We start from the raw sequence: 17,189 nt of genomic DNA, 5'->3' as shown, positions 1-17,189 counted from the left end.
AACCGCTGGCTGACCAAAGCGAAAACAGTAAAAGATACATTCGCAGAACACACCTTGAATTTGAAATATGATTTTGGAAGCAATAAAATTGTTAAAAAAATGGTAATAATTAAGCGCAATATGAGGGTGTGCAAGTGGTTCACAGTATTGGAACCTGATAAATACAAAATCAGATCTTAAGCTTAAGAAAATAAAAATGAAATGAATGAAAAGGTCGCTGAAGTAAGGCAACCCTGACGCAGCGTTTCAATTACTTGCTTACTTACCCACATTTATTGAATTATTTGTGCTGACCTTTTTTCGCTTTGACTTTTCTGTTCTGTCGCAGTGGCTCTGAGTATTGGTTGCTGTTGTTGGCTGTTCATACCCACAAATCGTCTTTTCATTCAAACCGCAAGTTAATGAGTTGGTTGAAATGAGTTGGCTGAAACATGTTCCCCAGCGCGCCAGGTGCTCGTTTCCGTTGATCTTGACAATTCGTATACTTAAGTGTGTGTTTTAAGGTGCAAACAATTTCGGCTTTCAATGTATTCAAATTTTTGTTACACGTGCACACTTTTGCGCTAAGGTATTATAACTTCATTGGCCTAACAGTTGTTTGTGGAAATATCGCGCGCGAGATTCGAAATTGTCACAATTAAAAGTAATAATGTTTTTTCTTAGAAAAGTACAGAATTGACCACAGGCTCCTCTTTTTTGCTGTCTGAAAAATGCATAGTGATATTAATTAACAGCGGCATGGCTTCTCCTTCGCAAGCAGTGCCTCTCGCTTCTGTAAACATATCAGCATAGCACAGCACAGCACAGCCTTCGTTCGCTTAGTATTACGAGGGGTGCCTTTTATATTTCTGGATTAGAGAACAAAAACAAATTTTAATCATCGAAAATCACTTTATTGTTTTTCAAAATATTCTCCATGAAGATCTATACACTTTTGCATGCGTTTGAACCAATTGTCGAAGCACTTTTGCCACTCTGAATGAGGTACCTCCAAAACATGCATTCTGAATGCCGCAACCGCTTCTTCAAGTGTCGAAAAACGTTGACCTCTCAGTTTGTTTTTTACGTACGGGAATAAAAAGAAATCATTCGGTGCCAAGTCAGGACTATACGGCGGATGACCCATTAATTCGATGTTTTGGGTGCTCAAAAAAACAGTTGTTTGAGCCGATGTGTGAGAGCTCGCATTGTCCTGGTGAAGAGTGATCCGTCTTTGGCGATTGGTTTTCCTAATTTCTTGGAAGACAACTGGCAAACAAATGGTTGTGTACCACTCAGAATTTACTGTTCTGCGTTGTTCTAGTGATACGGTTGCGACATGTCCAGTTTTTCCGAAAAAATAGGCGACCATTTGCATAAGAGTGCTTCGTGCGCGAACAACTTTTGTTGGATTTGGCTCATCTTGAAACACCCATACAGTCGACTGCTGTTTACTTTCGGGCTCATACGCGTAAATCCATGATTCATCACCTGTCACGATGTCATAGACATGTTTCGAAGCCCCGCGATCGTATTTTTTGAGCATTTTCTTCGACCAATCGACACGAGCCTTTTTTTGAGCGATTGACAAATTGTGTGGGATCCAACGCGAACAAATTTTTTTGACAGTCAAATGTATGCTGGTCCCACTAATGCCTAAGATTGTCTCAATCTCACGATAGGTCACATGACGATCTTGCAATATCAGTTCGCGCACAGCATCAATGGTTTTCGGAACAGCAACTGGTTTTGGACGACCTTCACGAAATTCGTCTTGGAGTGAACTACGACCACGATTGAATTCACCATACCATCGATAAACACTGGTCCTTGATGGAGCTTCATCGCCAAAAAATGAATTAAGTTCATCCATGCAATGTTGCTGAGTTAATCCACGTCGAAAGTTGTAAAAAATAATCGCACGAAAATGTTCACGATTTAATTCCATTTTTGGACCGAGATGAATCTTTTAAGTTACTGCAAATAACACAAATAGCGCTGGTATTTCAAAACGTTCTGAGTACGTAAAAGCCAAAAAATGTCAAACTTTGCGATACAGCTGTCAGTTGCCAGATTGCAACACCAGGGTTGCCAAATCCCGAAATATAAAAGGCACCCCTCGTAATAATAAAATTTGTTAATTAAATTAAAATTTTTAAATTAAATTAAAATTTTTAATTAAATTAAAATTTTTTAATTAAATTAAAATTTTTAAACGTAAATTGTTTTTAATTGAAATTTGGTGTATTTGTAAGCTTTAGTACGAGTATAAAAAAAGTACTAAAAAAAATTTGGAAAATAAATTTAAGAGTTCTGAGATTCATTCAATGTCGAAAATTTTTATATAGATTTTTTTGCGGTGAAAAATATATTTTTAAAAGAACCAACATATAAAAGTTTTTTGTTTTATATCTTTAGGTCAAAATTTAGTTTGGGCGAAAGAATTGTTTTGTTTTAGTATGAATTTTTTTTTGTACTTACTGTTTTTTGAAGTATTGTTTTTAAGATTTAATTTTTTTTTTGCATTTATTCTATTTAATTTTTGTTTTTGGTATCATTTTTTTTATTTTTGGAATAAAAATTATTATTTTTTAGAGTAAGATTTTATTTTTTGGAATAAAAGTTAATTTTTATGGAATTTTTTTTGCATAAATTTTTTTTGCCATAAAACCTTCTTTGTGGAATAAAATCTTATTGGTTTGTAATACAAATAAATTTCATTGTTAAAAAGTTTTGAACGAAGTTTGCTTTTGCTTACGTTTCTGAAAAACAACTTTGTTAGTGTATGCACCTATTTTGCTTCCGATAACTTTGCAAATTACAAGAAAAAAAATCCCTCAAAAGTGTTTAACAAAAAAAAAATATTTTTAACTTTTTTGTGTATTTTATTTTAAAAATTCCCCTATAAATGGCACAGTTGCTTGCAGCAAATTATAATCTTATCGCTTCAAAAAGTTTCAAAAACATGCGTTGGGTATAAAACACGGGTTTCGTCTGAACTTAGATACTTCTTTGCATGTTTGCGAGTATTACATATGTATATTTTACTTTGCATGTTATTTGTCCAAGTCAAATTTGTCTCTGACGTACTCAATCGGCGATTAGTACATATTATATGTTACAAATCTAAGCCTTCGCCTGCTACCAACAAAGTCGACGTATCCGAATGATGATGTCATTTCCAGTTTTTTGTTTATTTTTGAAGCTGTCATTGGGGTTTTAGTTAACGTGGATACATACAAACATTTTTAAGTAGTCAAATTTATAAAATTAGCATAGCCCTTTGATGTTTTTAACTCGCATCCAAGCGAAGTTTTATAAATGAAAATAAAAACAAAACAAAAATTAAAAAATAAAACACAAAAAAAGGTAACTAGCAATATCTGATTTTGCATTTGAGGTTCATAAACCCCGCACACAACAAAGAAAAGCATGCAAAGAAAGCATAAAAGAGAGAAATAAAAAATTCCCATTAAAGGCAATTAAACAAATTCTAGGCGCCAAACTGTTCGTAAGCCGTGCGTTCAAATAATCATATTTCTTAGTCGTCTTTACCTTGAAAATTTTACAAGTCCGGTTTACTTGCGCCAGCTGGGCGGGCAAAAATATGTATGTATGTATGTATGTAAGCTAAAACGTCGGCAAACTTAGGTCGAAAAGTAATGAAATTTGCATTGAAATACATTTCCATTACTTGTAGGCACCGAAAACAAAAACGTTATAATACGCTAACCGTTGACTGGGTGACTGACTGACCGACTAACTGACTAACTGCTTCGGTGAGCTTGTGAAAAAGCGGCTACCTGCGCCAACAACAGGTTCAGACGAGTGCGCGTAAAGCTTCCCTTAGTAACGCACACAGATACAGGCACATAAAGCTTTGTATGAAATAATTGTGTTATTATTAGAAATTGCAGAACAAAACGAACACGACCAGAAACGAAAGCAAAAAATGCATAAAAATAAAACTAAAAAAAATTCGAAAAAAAAACAAAATTAAAAAAAAATTAGAAAAAAATACAAAAATATTTGTACGCTTAAAAGCTGACAGCTAAAACGACAAAAGCAAAATAAAGGAGACCCAAAGAAAGCAAATAATCAACTTAATATGTAATATGAAAATGAGTGCCCATTGATGTACTAGTACATCTAATCATTTGTGTGCTGATGTGCCTGTGTTGGTGTGTGGATGTGCTTGAATGCAACAAATTACTGATACTTTGTGAAAGCTAATTAATCGACTAAAAATCACTGAAGCTGATATATATTGCTACTAATTTACTAATCACAGATTTGGACGTCACTTTCATTTTTATACCCGTGCGCAATAGCGCGTTGTGAAAGGGTATTATGACAACATTTGGATGGAATTGTTGCGCTAGTGGAGAAGTTTGTTGTAAATAGGTAGACTGTGATTTTTCTTTCTAAAAATGCTTAAAAAAGATTCAATTATTTTTCAATAAGTTTGCTTACTCAGCAAGAGATGCAGCCAATGTTTTTTCCACTTGATTTTTTTCACCAGTTTAAAGGGTTGTAGTATTTGCACGCATTCGGACGATGTATCTAAAGCAGGTAGCAAGTTTGCATATTTTTTGACTAGGCAGGAAATTCAAAAATATATTTCCAATTAAAAAAAATATAAAAAAATGGTGATTTAAGAATACATACATACATTTGACTATGTGGGAATCTCATTTCTCAGATTCCTTTTGCAATAAAAAAAAATAAAAATAAAAAAAAAATAAAAATAAACTAAAAAAAAAAAACAAAATTAAAAAAAAATATAAAAAAAAATTTAAAAAAATATAAAAAAATAACAAAAAGAAAAAACTACTTGAAAAGAGAACAATGCGATTCTTGATAGCCTATCTTGCGTTCATTCAATCAATTTGAAAAAAATGTTTAGCAAGTATAATTAAGAATCAATTGACAGATTTGCGACATCAAGTCGCCGGTTAAGCAAATCCAAAGCTGTAAAAAAAATAAGCAATTCCTTAAACCACCAATAGGCGCTAGCAAAGTAAAAAAAATGAAGAAAGCAAATGATTACCAAATAACCGCCCGTATTGATTGTTTTTTGGGCATTTAATGACTTTTGATTAAAAGCAACAAATAAATAAAGATTTGAAAGAATTAAAAAAATAAACGTCAAAATTATGAAAAAATCGTATATTTTGCCGTCAAGGCTACTTACTATTGTTATTGCTAAGGTATGTAACTTACATATATGTATTATTATCTTAAATAAATCGATGTGAAGCCAAACTTAGACGCAAACACATACAAAAGTAAATCTGTTTTGACTGTTAAATGAAAATTGACACTTCCATCATTAAAAACGGCGAATATGGGCAACAATAAAATGCTTTTAAAATTGATTTTTTGTGTCAATAAACGCGAAAATAATAGGAGGCAAAAAATAATATGCTGCATGTAAGGTCCAGATGAGGGGGCAGAATGTAAGCATAGAAAATCTACCAGCTGTAAAGCGTTGGCAAATGCTCAGATGGGAATGAAGTCGAATGACGTGAGATGTGAAAATAGCCAGAGTGGGATGGTTTTTATGGGGATCGGGGCTCTAGTTCTAATTCACATAAAAAATTTTAAAGAAAGTAATATAAGGAATAATGGAATATTGCAAACAAAAGTACATAAAATAGTAAAGGAATTTAAAAATATAAGAAAAAAAATTGATAAAATATACCAAAAAAAAAAATATACATATAAAAAATAAATAAAAAAAGTGGGAAACCTATAAAATAAATTCAAGTAAAATAAATTCAAGTTATAAATAAATTATAAAAAAATAAAGTACATAAAAAAAAAAACTGAATGTAAAATGTAAACTAAAGAAATAGACTAAACTAAAAAAGGAAAAGAAAAAAAATTTCCAAAAAAAAAAAAATTAAAAAGAAAAAAATAATGCGAGTAAACAAAAGAAATTAATAAAAGTAAAAACAGAAACAAAAATATTTTTGAAAAGATATGAATATAGAATAAAATTTAAATCAAATGAAATGAAAAACAAAAGTCAAAAAGTATAAAAAATTAGAAAAATTACAACAACAAAAACTATAAATCTACAACTTAAATAAAATAAATTTAGTCAAATACAAATAAAATAAATTTGACTAAATTTAATAGCAAATTAACAAACAAAACCAAATTATAAATTTACCAAGACATTAACAAAAAATTAAAAAAAAATTTCAAAAATTATGGAAAATTCTGAAAAAGAGTATAAAAAAAAATATATATAAAGACAAAATATAAAAAAGGTAAAAATGTAAAGTAAACTAATTAATTTAAAATAAAGTAAATAAAATAAATTTGATTAAGTTAAAATAAATTAAGGTAGAATGAAGTGAAAAAAGTAAAAAATAAAAACAAAAAACAAGAACAATGAGAAAAATATAAGTGAAATAAAGAAAATTTATAAAATAACAAAATAAATAGTTGTAAATGAAGTGAAATTATTAGAGGTTCAGGAAGATCCACAAATACAAAACAAGACTTCTGATGAGACTTGAATAATCTTTATTGTATGAAAGTTCTTATAAGAATATTTTATAATGCCATAAGAAAATTTTCTCTAAAAGAAAATTACATATATCCGAATGAATTTATATTACATTAGTACTGTGTATAACAATATGCACGAGTACAGCAAAGTACATACATTCCAACAAAAATAAAATAAATGGAAGTAAATTTTGGCTGAAATAATATGGCATAAAATTCAAAAAAAAAATAACAAAAAAAACAACAACAAAAAATAAATAAATAAAAGTTAACAAAAACAAAAAAAAAAACAATAAATAAAAATTAACAAAAAAAAAAGTAAAAAGCATATAAAAAAAAATTTAAAAAAAATAAACAACAATAAAAACCATAAAAATTAACAGAAAGAAATATAAAATTTAACAAAAAAACTTAAAAAAAAAATTAAAATAAAATAAAACTATTCTGAAGTAAAATGCTATACAAATAAAAAAAAATTAAAGTAGTAAATTAAAAAAAAAATTAATTATACAAATAAAAAAAAAATAATAAATAAAAATTAACAAGAAAAAAAATAAAAAAAAATTTTAAAAAAGTTAAGAAAAAAATAAAAAAAGTTAAAAAAAAATAAAAAAAAAAAACATAAAAATTAACAACAATAAAAATTAAAAGAAAGAAAAATAAAATTTAACAAAAAAACTAAAAAAAAAAATTAAAATAAAATAAAACAGAAATAGAAATAAAATAACAAAATTAATCAAAATGTAAGAACAAGTACATAAAAAACCGAAAAAAACGAAAAAAAAACAAAACAAAACAAAAACAAAAAGGAATTGAAATAACGTAAATTAAAATGAATGAATGAATGAATTAAAGAATGAAATTAAAGTAAACAAATTTAAATAAATCAAACACAATGCATAGCATTAATTTTGCCTCTCAGCCTGTAATCGACGCATAGACTTACCCGCTTTGATATATTTGACAGATTTGACTACACCTACGCTACCGTTAAATGCTAAAAAATATTTGCTTGAATGAAGTGCGGCTATAAATTACCAATATTTCTTTTCACTGCGGCAAAGTTCACTATAAAATTGTTGAAAAGGAGCTTGCGATCCAATTTTCTTATTACATAAATATATATACATATATGCATACACATACACATATGTACATATTCGTATATTGAATTTATTTTGACTACGGGTGTAAGATAGCATTTAGGTGAGTTTCTATTTAATCGTTTTGGCTGACAAAAATTGTTATACGTATACACACATATGCACATCGAAATATAAAAATTCACGAATATGCAGCATGTGGGTGAAAATTTATTAAATTGTAACACAAAGTGTTGGACCGACATCGACCTAAATTTAAGATGTTGCAATTTATGACAATCGACACAGGAATTCGTAAAATAAAATTATTGAAGAAAGAAATATTAAAAACTAATTAAAGCAGCTTACCGCGAATTGTAAACACAAGCAAATTTTATTTCGGTGTTTGCATTGTTGTTTCTCTTCTTCGTTTTTTTTACCATAAAAAATATAATCAAAATATTTTATTTTTCCTTAAATCATTCTTCGTCATTTTCACAAGTAATGCAATTTCCTATTTAACTTGAAGCTAAAATAAATATGATACCTGTGACATTGGCGCAGATTTGTCTTCTAGTATTCGAGCGCATAACTTAGACAATTCGTCGTGAAACACTTTCATATGTATGTATGCGTGCGTGTATGTGTGGGTGTGTGTAAATATATACGAGTATATCTGTGTCTCATCAGCCCACACTTTTCGTTTCATCTTCACTTTTGCTGTTCGCTGTGCGCCTTAGTCACGCTCATATCACATTAGAAATTCTACTTTCAGGTGGTTGAGGCGAGAGCGAACGTTGAGAAGGCGGCGGCACAGATGTGCAAGTATCTGCACATAGTTCTGTTGCATAAATTTCCATTTCCTTAGCAGTCAGTAAGGGCGCGTTTTCATCGCCTCGATTTCCTCTCATGCCATTATAGTTTTATTTGTCGCTCAATGCATCAAATACGGACTTTTTCTTTGAACAATTTTTGAAGGTGTTGCTCTTATAATTAACTTTGGTGTATATTTTTCCCGTGCAACTATGAATGCATGAATGCAGATTTATTATTGCTTGTGTGTAGTGGCGGCATCAAAAGTTTTATTAACACATGCATCAAAAGTTCTATCAAACATTGTGCTAATTTATGCACACACGTATGTGCAGCAAAATGCCATTAGAAAATATCACATGACATGACGAAGTGATGTGATTTAATTAATTCTTGTTGAATTTACTTTTGATGTCATCAAAAAGTTACTGTGGTTTTAAAATTTACATTGAAAGGAATTTTTCGAAAATTTTCTAGAATCATAAATAAAGACTTAAATATCATTTACAATTTAAGCTGCTCAGCGACTTTCGACTTGTATTATTGTATTCGAGTCTGTCAATGTAAAGGGTTTTCCATTAAGAGGTGTTATTCACGAAAAATATCAATGGTTTCGTTGTTTGTGTGGCAAGTAGCGCCGTCTTGTTGAAAATAAACGTTTTGCATATCAATAGCATCCAACTACGGCCATAAAAAATCGTTGATCATCTCTCGATAGCGCAATCCATTCTCCGTAACTGTTGCTCCAGCTTCATTTTCGAAGAAGTAAGGTCCAATGACTCCACCGAACCATAAACCGCACCAAACAGTCACACGTTGAGGATAGAGAGGCTTCTCAATAATAACTCTTGGATTTTATTAGCACCAGACCCGGTAATTGCTTGTTGCTTGTTGACGCAGCCACCGAAGTGGAAATGGGCCTCATCACTCGAGATGGTTTTTCGATGAAATTCCGGATAATTTTCATGCATTTCAACGACCCAATCAGCGAAGACACGACCTTGTTGACGATCGGCCGGCTTGAGTTCTTGTGTTATCTGAACTTTATAAGCCTTAAGACACGAATCTTTATGCAAAATACGGTGTAATGACGTTTATGGAATGCTTAATTCCAAAGAACGACGAGAAATGGACAAACCTGGGTTTTCTTCAATACTTTCAGGTACAACAGCAATATTTTCGGCTGTTCTTGAGCGTCATGCACGGGAATTATTCTTCACATCACTGACTTGTCCCAACAGCTCAAATTTTTTCACCAATTTCTGTATTGCGGTTCGACAAGGTGCTTCACGATGACCCAAAAATGTTCGAGTTTTACGAATCGTCTCTGCCAAATTTCCACAATTTTTATAGTGAATTTTAATAATTCCAATGCGTTGTTTAAGCGTGTATCGTTCCACTTTTATTAATGTCATAGTTTCTACTTGTCAAATATCAAAAAATACCAAAATAGCGGGCTATTCAAAATAACACCTGTTATTGGAAAACCCTTAATATGTTGCATGACATTTCCTTAATGTATATTTAGGCGTTACATTACACAATGAAGCATTTACACATAGGTGTCGTTGTGGAATGCTAAACAACTTCAGTATATTAAATAGATGTATTCACTTACTCAGAGTGTTATGTGCACGCAAAGCCTGTCAATCCGCAAAAGATATGCTGGGAAACTCTAACCACGTTCTTAGATTACATTAAATATGGCCCACTGACTCTTGTCATGTCTGCAACCAATGGCCGGAGACCTCAATACACCTGCTCCTTGAATGCAGTGCTATATGGTAGAGAAGGTTCAGACACCTCGGCGAATTGCAGCCAGAAGAAAGGCACATACGCCCAGTTCAACCCAGCTTTATCTTAAGTTTAATAAGGAAACTGGATGAGGTACTGTGATAAGTAGAGGATACTACAGACCATAAGGCTGAAACGAAAACTTCAAATAAAATCTAATCTAAGCACGTCCTTACCCTATTCAATCTTTTATTTTCGGTCTGCTCTAAGTTCTCCTTTCTTACGCGTCTGGAAATATAAGTATCTCCACTTAATAACATTCGCAGTTGAATTTCTCTTCTGTTTACGAGGGTTGCCTCTTATACTAAGTGCCCAATAATGAAAACACAGTACAACAATAATGAAAATAGCTTTATTGTTACTTTTCTCCAATCAATTTTCAAAGCACTTTTGCCACTTTGAAGTGGATACCTCCAAAACGAGCTGTTTAAAGATTTTAACCGCTTCTTTAGGCATTGACAAAGTTGACCGTCCATTTTATTTTTTATGTTCGGGAACAAAAATAAATTATAATGTGCCAAATCAAGGCTGTAAAGCGGATAATCAAAGAGAATATCTCTAAGCCATTGATTTATAATCATCCAGATAAGCTTCGGTCTTCTCCCAATCCGTGTCCATTGCTTGGGATACCATTTTGCGGTTTGTTCGCGAGGTTTGCGTGGTTTGAATAGTCTTGATTTAGCTACAGGAGTTTCCCTCACTGAAAGTGTCAGCTGAAAATCAGAACATCGTTCTCCAAGTGAGTGCCAGACTCGCATGACACCACACCCTCTTTTGTTTTTGACAAGCGAAGCAAAAACTAAAAAAATCTCTTGAAATTTACTTACTTAAAAATTTCCACACAAATTTGTGGAAAAATGGAAAAATAAAAGCCAAAGTAATTAAACAAAACAAAAAAGAAAAAAACGAAAAAAAAAAACAGGAAAAACCATATAACAAAAATAAAAATAAAAACATTAGAATAAAAATAAAAAGATAATAAAAAAAAAAAAAAAAAATACAATGTATAATATATATATGTATATATATATAATACATATATATTGAAAATAAAAACGACAATAATAAAAGTAAAAACTAAAAATAAAAAAATTTAAGTAAAAAATAAAAGTGGAAAATAAAAATGCATAAAGAAAAAAAAAGTAAAAAAAAAAGAAATGTATAACAAGAAAAATAAAAGTCAAAATACTAAAATTTTTAAAAACAAAATAAATAGAAATTAAAAGTAATAAAAAAACTGAAAGTAATAAAAAAAATTGAAAGTAATACCAAAAAAATTGGAAGTAATAAAAAAAGAATAAACATTTTAAAATAATAAAGAAAAAAAATAACGGAAAAGATATTAACTAAAAAAAAAAAAAATTAAATAATAATAAACATTTATTTTTTGTGAAATGAAATAAAAACAAAATAAATAAAATAAATCCAAAAAAATGTAGGCATTTAAACTTCTTCCCCTTAGGATGGTTTGATCAGCCTTTCTAAGCTCACAACAAAACACCCAAAAAAGGTGTATTAATAATGCACTGTACCAGCTGATATTATAAGTGAAATTCTAACAACGTCACATATGTACGTATACGAGAATATCTGTATTTTTGTGTATCCTGCTTGAATTAGCTCAGATGTTGGAACATTCGAATACGCGTATCGCACTTCAACGTATCTAACCAGAAATATTTGCTGAAATGATATTTATTGCTCTTTGAAAAACATACGTAAATTTTCAAACGCTGCAATTATAGTAGAATTATGGCAAATATAATATTTATATACGACGCAGGTATTTATGGTAAGGAAACATTTGGCCCGGTAATGGTATTTATTCATTAGATGCGCCCAGTACTAACACATGCAAAAAATGTAGTGGCGGCATATACAAGTACACGCTAGCGCGATCATAAAATAATACTCATATAGTTACATATACCTACATATATGTATATACATATAAGTATATGACATTTGTAGATGTGTGAATGTATTTACTATTTGCAAAGTGTGCGTGCTGCCATTACTTATGGTAAGGAAATGTGTGCACTTCTGGCAGAGGATTACGTGCTCTGAATATTTCTAATCATTTGCGAAATTCCATACATTTCACAAATAAGTGGGTACAATAAAACGTTGCGAAAATACACACATACATATGTATTTATCAATCGGCATATATGTATTTGTATTTTATTTATTATTTATTCATGCAGATGAGCACACACATGCACACATACACACATATGTGTGGGGTAAATATATATTTCGTATAAATAAAAATTGATCATTTCAACATGTCAGTCAATCAACGAATATTCGAAAAGAAAATGCACAAAATTGTAAGGCAGATGAAGCATACAAACGCATACAGGCGCATATTTTTCAAAATTTCAATTAGAGCACCATTCGTGCTATGATTTATAAAATATTGCTCAATGATCTAATAATTTATTTGAAAATATTTTCAAAGAACAGAAATTTAGATATATTTAGATATGCATGTATATATGTGTACTTATATATAGATATGTATTCATGTATATATCATTGACGCATTTATATATTGTTCTACATATTTGTGCCAACTCTAAATCGCAAATAATTTTTATGAAAAGCTTCATCATGACAAAAATTCACTCAGAGACTTGTCATTGGCTACATTACAACTTCCTCTATCATAAATAGGACATGAAGTACCGTCGGATTTATTTATATTCATAAATGTGTCTCTGCTATTCTCATGAAAGCATATAAGATAAGATTATGCAGAATGAAATGGAGTTCGAAAGTATTTCTGCCGTGACCTTATTTTAGATTCCAGCCTATTGAAAAGTGTCAAAAGAGCCATGCTTTGTAAACAACAATAATAGCAAGGGGTAAGCCAAATTGGATTGCAAATTCAAGCAAGCGAATAAAAGAGTATTATTGTATCCCAAGAAAGGAGTGATTTACATTAATTTGCGACAGCTTTTGCTGCAAGCCAATAATTTATAACAGGTACAAAGATTACAATTAAATAAATGTATATACATAAATATTATATAAAATAGTTAACAATTTTACAAACAGGAAAAACGTTTACTGTAAAAAGTTTCGGACTATATGACAAGAATTGATTAAAGTTGCTTTCTGCATGTCGAAAATTGAAAATTCTGGAAGGTGAAGAGTTTTCACGTTGCCTACTAAGTTTTTATGCACTAGCCCGTGGGCTGAGATGATAATTGGTAGTAAGTGCACCTTCTTTAGCTTCCACTGGCGTTTGACATCAATGCCTAAGTCAGAATACTTGGTTATTTTTTCTGCATATGTTTTTTCATGTTTTTGTTTATAGGAACAGCAATATCATCTATATATCCAGTCGTTTGAGATTTATCAATCAGGAAAATATCTGGCCTATTGTGGTCTCTTGTGGCATTTGTTAAATTTGTTCGGTCAATTTATTTTTTGTAGTTATTCTTTTTTATTTATTTTTAGTTAGGCTGATCAATTTTGCATCACTTTGTGTAAGTTTTGCGACTGTTTCAAAAGTTTGCGAACAGTTTAAAAATGTTTTTGTTTTTTTTTGGTGGGTGAGGTAGGTTCCAAAATGTCTTCGCACTTACAGCGACCGTCCTCCACTGCGTCGAGTGGTGTGGCCACTAAAATAATCCCTCCTCTCTTGCTGGGAGACACCCTTCCCGGGACTATTTTCTGCACGACTTCGGGACGGTCCAATCAATTTAACTATTTGATAGCAAATAACCGTCATTACAATCTGTTATCATTCTTTATCTTGTCCCTCCCTTAAATGTTCCAAAAATTTTTGAAATGCGGCGGCCTATGCCTAGAACGCCACATCATCTAAATCCGGCCCTGCAGGTGAAATTGCAGTTCTTCAGCCTTGATGCTGTAGCGAAGCTAAGTGATTTTTCTCATGTGAGTAGTTTGAAGGATTATTAGGTATGCAAATCCCGCGAACATGAGATTTCGCTTTCCCTTTAAAAAGATTATAACAAGTCTCGTATTTATCATGCCACGAAATGCACTCGATTAGCTATGAGGATGCATTTTATACATTTCTGTATACTGCCGATCCATGTAATCAGCATTAGAAAATCATGTAACAAATATGTGCAGGAACTTGGTGAAAAAATCCTGAGGCTTTTAAAAAAGTAAGTGTATTAGAATAAGAATATATGGTTATTTTACTACGGAGTGGTCTAATGGTGTCAAATCGCAGCTTCTAGGTGGCCAATATATTTTATAGTTTTATCTAATTATCCGATTTTCCAAAACAGTGAACACAAGAGCAAAAGCTTGAATTTAAAGTTGGCCCAAAGTCGTATATGGCATCCTCATTTGTTTGTCATTTAGAGTAACGACGTCGTTTTGCTCAGTGAAAAAAAATCGGAATGGTTCAATAATGTCAGCCGTTTGAAATCTGCAGCAAGCAGCCACTCCTTAACGATGCTTCTCCTTGATGTGAATTTTCCGACCCCCAAACCCGAAAATTCTGTTTCTTAAGCCGACGAGTTAAAAATTAGTTATATCTAAAGATTAGTTCTATCAATTTGGTAAAAGGTTTTCAGTATTTCCCAACATCGTTCAAGTGAATAGCGACCCAATTTATGTATGTCTAACCATAAATTGACTGACTAGATTTATGACGCATCACTGATTTTTATTTGGCTGTCTAAGTAAAAAAACAATAAAATTACAAACGCTAAATGGATGGTCCGCGCGGTATGTAATAACTCGTGCTTAGAATTTTGATTGTCATGACATTAAACATAGCAAAACAAAAACAAAATATAAATAATAATTTCTTTGCAAAATTTATGTAAATAACTGTATTTTAAGCTGTGGGTATTATAATTTTGTTTAAATCTCGTTAAAAATCACGATTCCAAATTCGGGGTTCCAAAATTGGTTTTCAGTGATCGGCATATACACAAGTCGAAAAAAAATAATAACGATAAAATCTCTGGATCCCAAAATCAGTACTTAGTGATGAAAAAAAATAAATCGAAAAAAAGTTCGTCACCAAATTCGGCATCCCGAATACACGAATTAATTAAAAAAAAAAATCATGATACCAAATTCGGGATCCCGAAATTGGCTTTCACTGATTACCGTATACACAGGCTTGTGCCAATGATTTACATTTGTCAGTTACATCAGTTACGTTTGCGTTATGATTATATATTTTATATGTATGTATGTATGTATATTATGAATGTATATGGTGTTATCTATTTTTAGTCTGCCTCATTCAAATTTTTGTCGATAAATTGTCAAATTTTATGGCTAATATAGTATGTATAACGCCTGCCAAATTGCAAATGGTTCAGCTGCAGGCAGAAAACATTTCAGAAATGTTCAAAAACATGCATACTATTTACATAGTACATTTGTACATAAATTCGCAGATGAAAATGTGTTCGTAAATGCTTTTATATCTATTTTCAATGATGTGCTGCACCTACCTGCATCGAATGCTCCTTCATTCAGGCTCTAGGCAATGCTCAACTGTCATTTGGATTATGTATTGTAGGAGGAAATCGACATCTATGCATATATAGATTTTTGGATTAGACGGGGTAAATCAAGTAATCTCTTCGGCTAACTGAATACTTCACATGTATGCGTACAAGCATCACTTTGCCAACACCCATTCTTAGCGCGTTTGCACTAGATTGCGCAAAAAAGCTTGCTGTCTCCATATAAAACATATCAGCATTCCTGCTTGTGCGTTTCCATACAAATGCAGTTACTCACTCACTTTCCTATGTGTTATAGGTATGCATCTGTGTGATACAAATTGCGAAAAAATCGTTCCATATAACAAAAATAATTCACTTACTCTAGAATCGAAATTTGGCAGCGGCGAATAATAATCATAATAAAATATTACAAACTTGGTAATGGTGTTGAATAAATTCTTAAAAATCTTTGAACCATTTTCTACCTATTTTCAGTTTGTTGTAATTAAAAATGTGTTTCAGCAGAATATTTGTTGTATTTATATAAATGATTGGAAAATACTTTATTTCGTAGACAGCTGTATACCACACATCTACGAGACATCGTAAGAACAGCGTGAAAATAGCCATATAAAAATATCTATATTTACATATACATATGTATATGTGCGTGTATGGGAAATTTCAAAATTGTATTTATAAAATTAACTAATCTTGTTCTCTATTGATTCTCGTAACTCTATTCTCCCTCAGTGGAAAAAATACCTCACTCTCAGGCAGAGCTGTTAGCCATAGCTTAGCTGTTAAGAGGAAGCGAATTACAGAGGTTTGTACCATTAACTTTGTTAGATGAAAATAATTAAAATTTGTATTATATGAAAAAGGGTACGGTTGGTAATTATTCGAAAAAATTATACATGAAGATGCTGACCATTTCATCAAAATTTCAATCACTTTTTCAATCGAAATGACGAGTCTATTTCGTTAATCACCTAAAGGATTTTGAGTTTTAAGGCTGCTATGATTGGCTCCGTATAGACTCTACCTTTGGCATAACCTCACAAGAAATAATCCGGTGGTGTTAAATCGCATGATCCGGGCGGCCAATTATTAGTCACCGTAGCCAAATGGGTTAGTGCAGGACCACTATTGAGTACTGTCCGTGTTTGTAACCACGAGCATGAATCATAAAATCGTTGCTCTCGTAAATTTTGCAAGGCCCCGAAATTTACCCGTTCAACACTGCCGTTACAGCTTCCTTGATATTTTTCGATTGACTTCATCTTGGGGAACGAGATGTGGCAAAGTTCGATTGCTGCAATTCACCAGAAATGTTTGCATAATGAACGAAAAATGGGTGGGTAGAGGCTTTGATTTGATGTCCAGATGTGCAAAAGATCCACCTGCCCGAAAATGTGTCCACAGCTCTTTCAGGATGCTAACAAAGAAGTATTCAGTTATTGTTCGTTCGGCATACACAAATGCACGATGAATGATTCCGCGATAAAAAAAAAGATTATAAAAAAAGAAGGGCGATTATACG

At 31.5% G+C, this 17,189-nt stretch overlaps 1 protein-coding gene across 1 annotated transcript in view; it reads left to right on the top strand.

Annotated features, from left to right (window-relative positions):
• The first annotated feature begins 14,890 nt into the window (after positions 1-14,890).
• Positions 14,891-17,189, top strand: part of LOC129236626 (protein held out wings-like) — a 97,285-nt gene continuing 94,986 nt past the window's right edge. Inside the window, exon 1 of the mRNA XM_054870925.1 lies at positions 14,891-14,906. Coding sequence (XP_054726900.1) covers positions 14,891-14,906 — 16 coding nt within the window. The remainder of the gene's footprint in view (positions 14,907-17,189) is intronic.

This window comes from Anastrepha obliqua, chromosome 1, assembly GCF_027943255.1.
Source record: "Anastrepha obliqua isolate idAnaObli1 chromosome 1, idAnaObli1_1.0, whole genome shotgun sequence".
NCBI lineage: Eukaryota > Metazoa > Arthropoda > Insecta > Diptera > Tephritidae > Anastrepha > Anastrepha obliqua.
The sequence above is the reverse complement of the archived record's forward strand: the minus strand, read 5'-3'. Positions and strand labels throughout refer to the sequence as shown.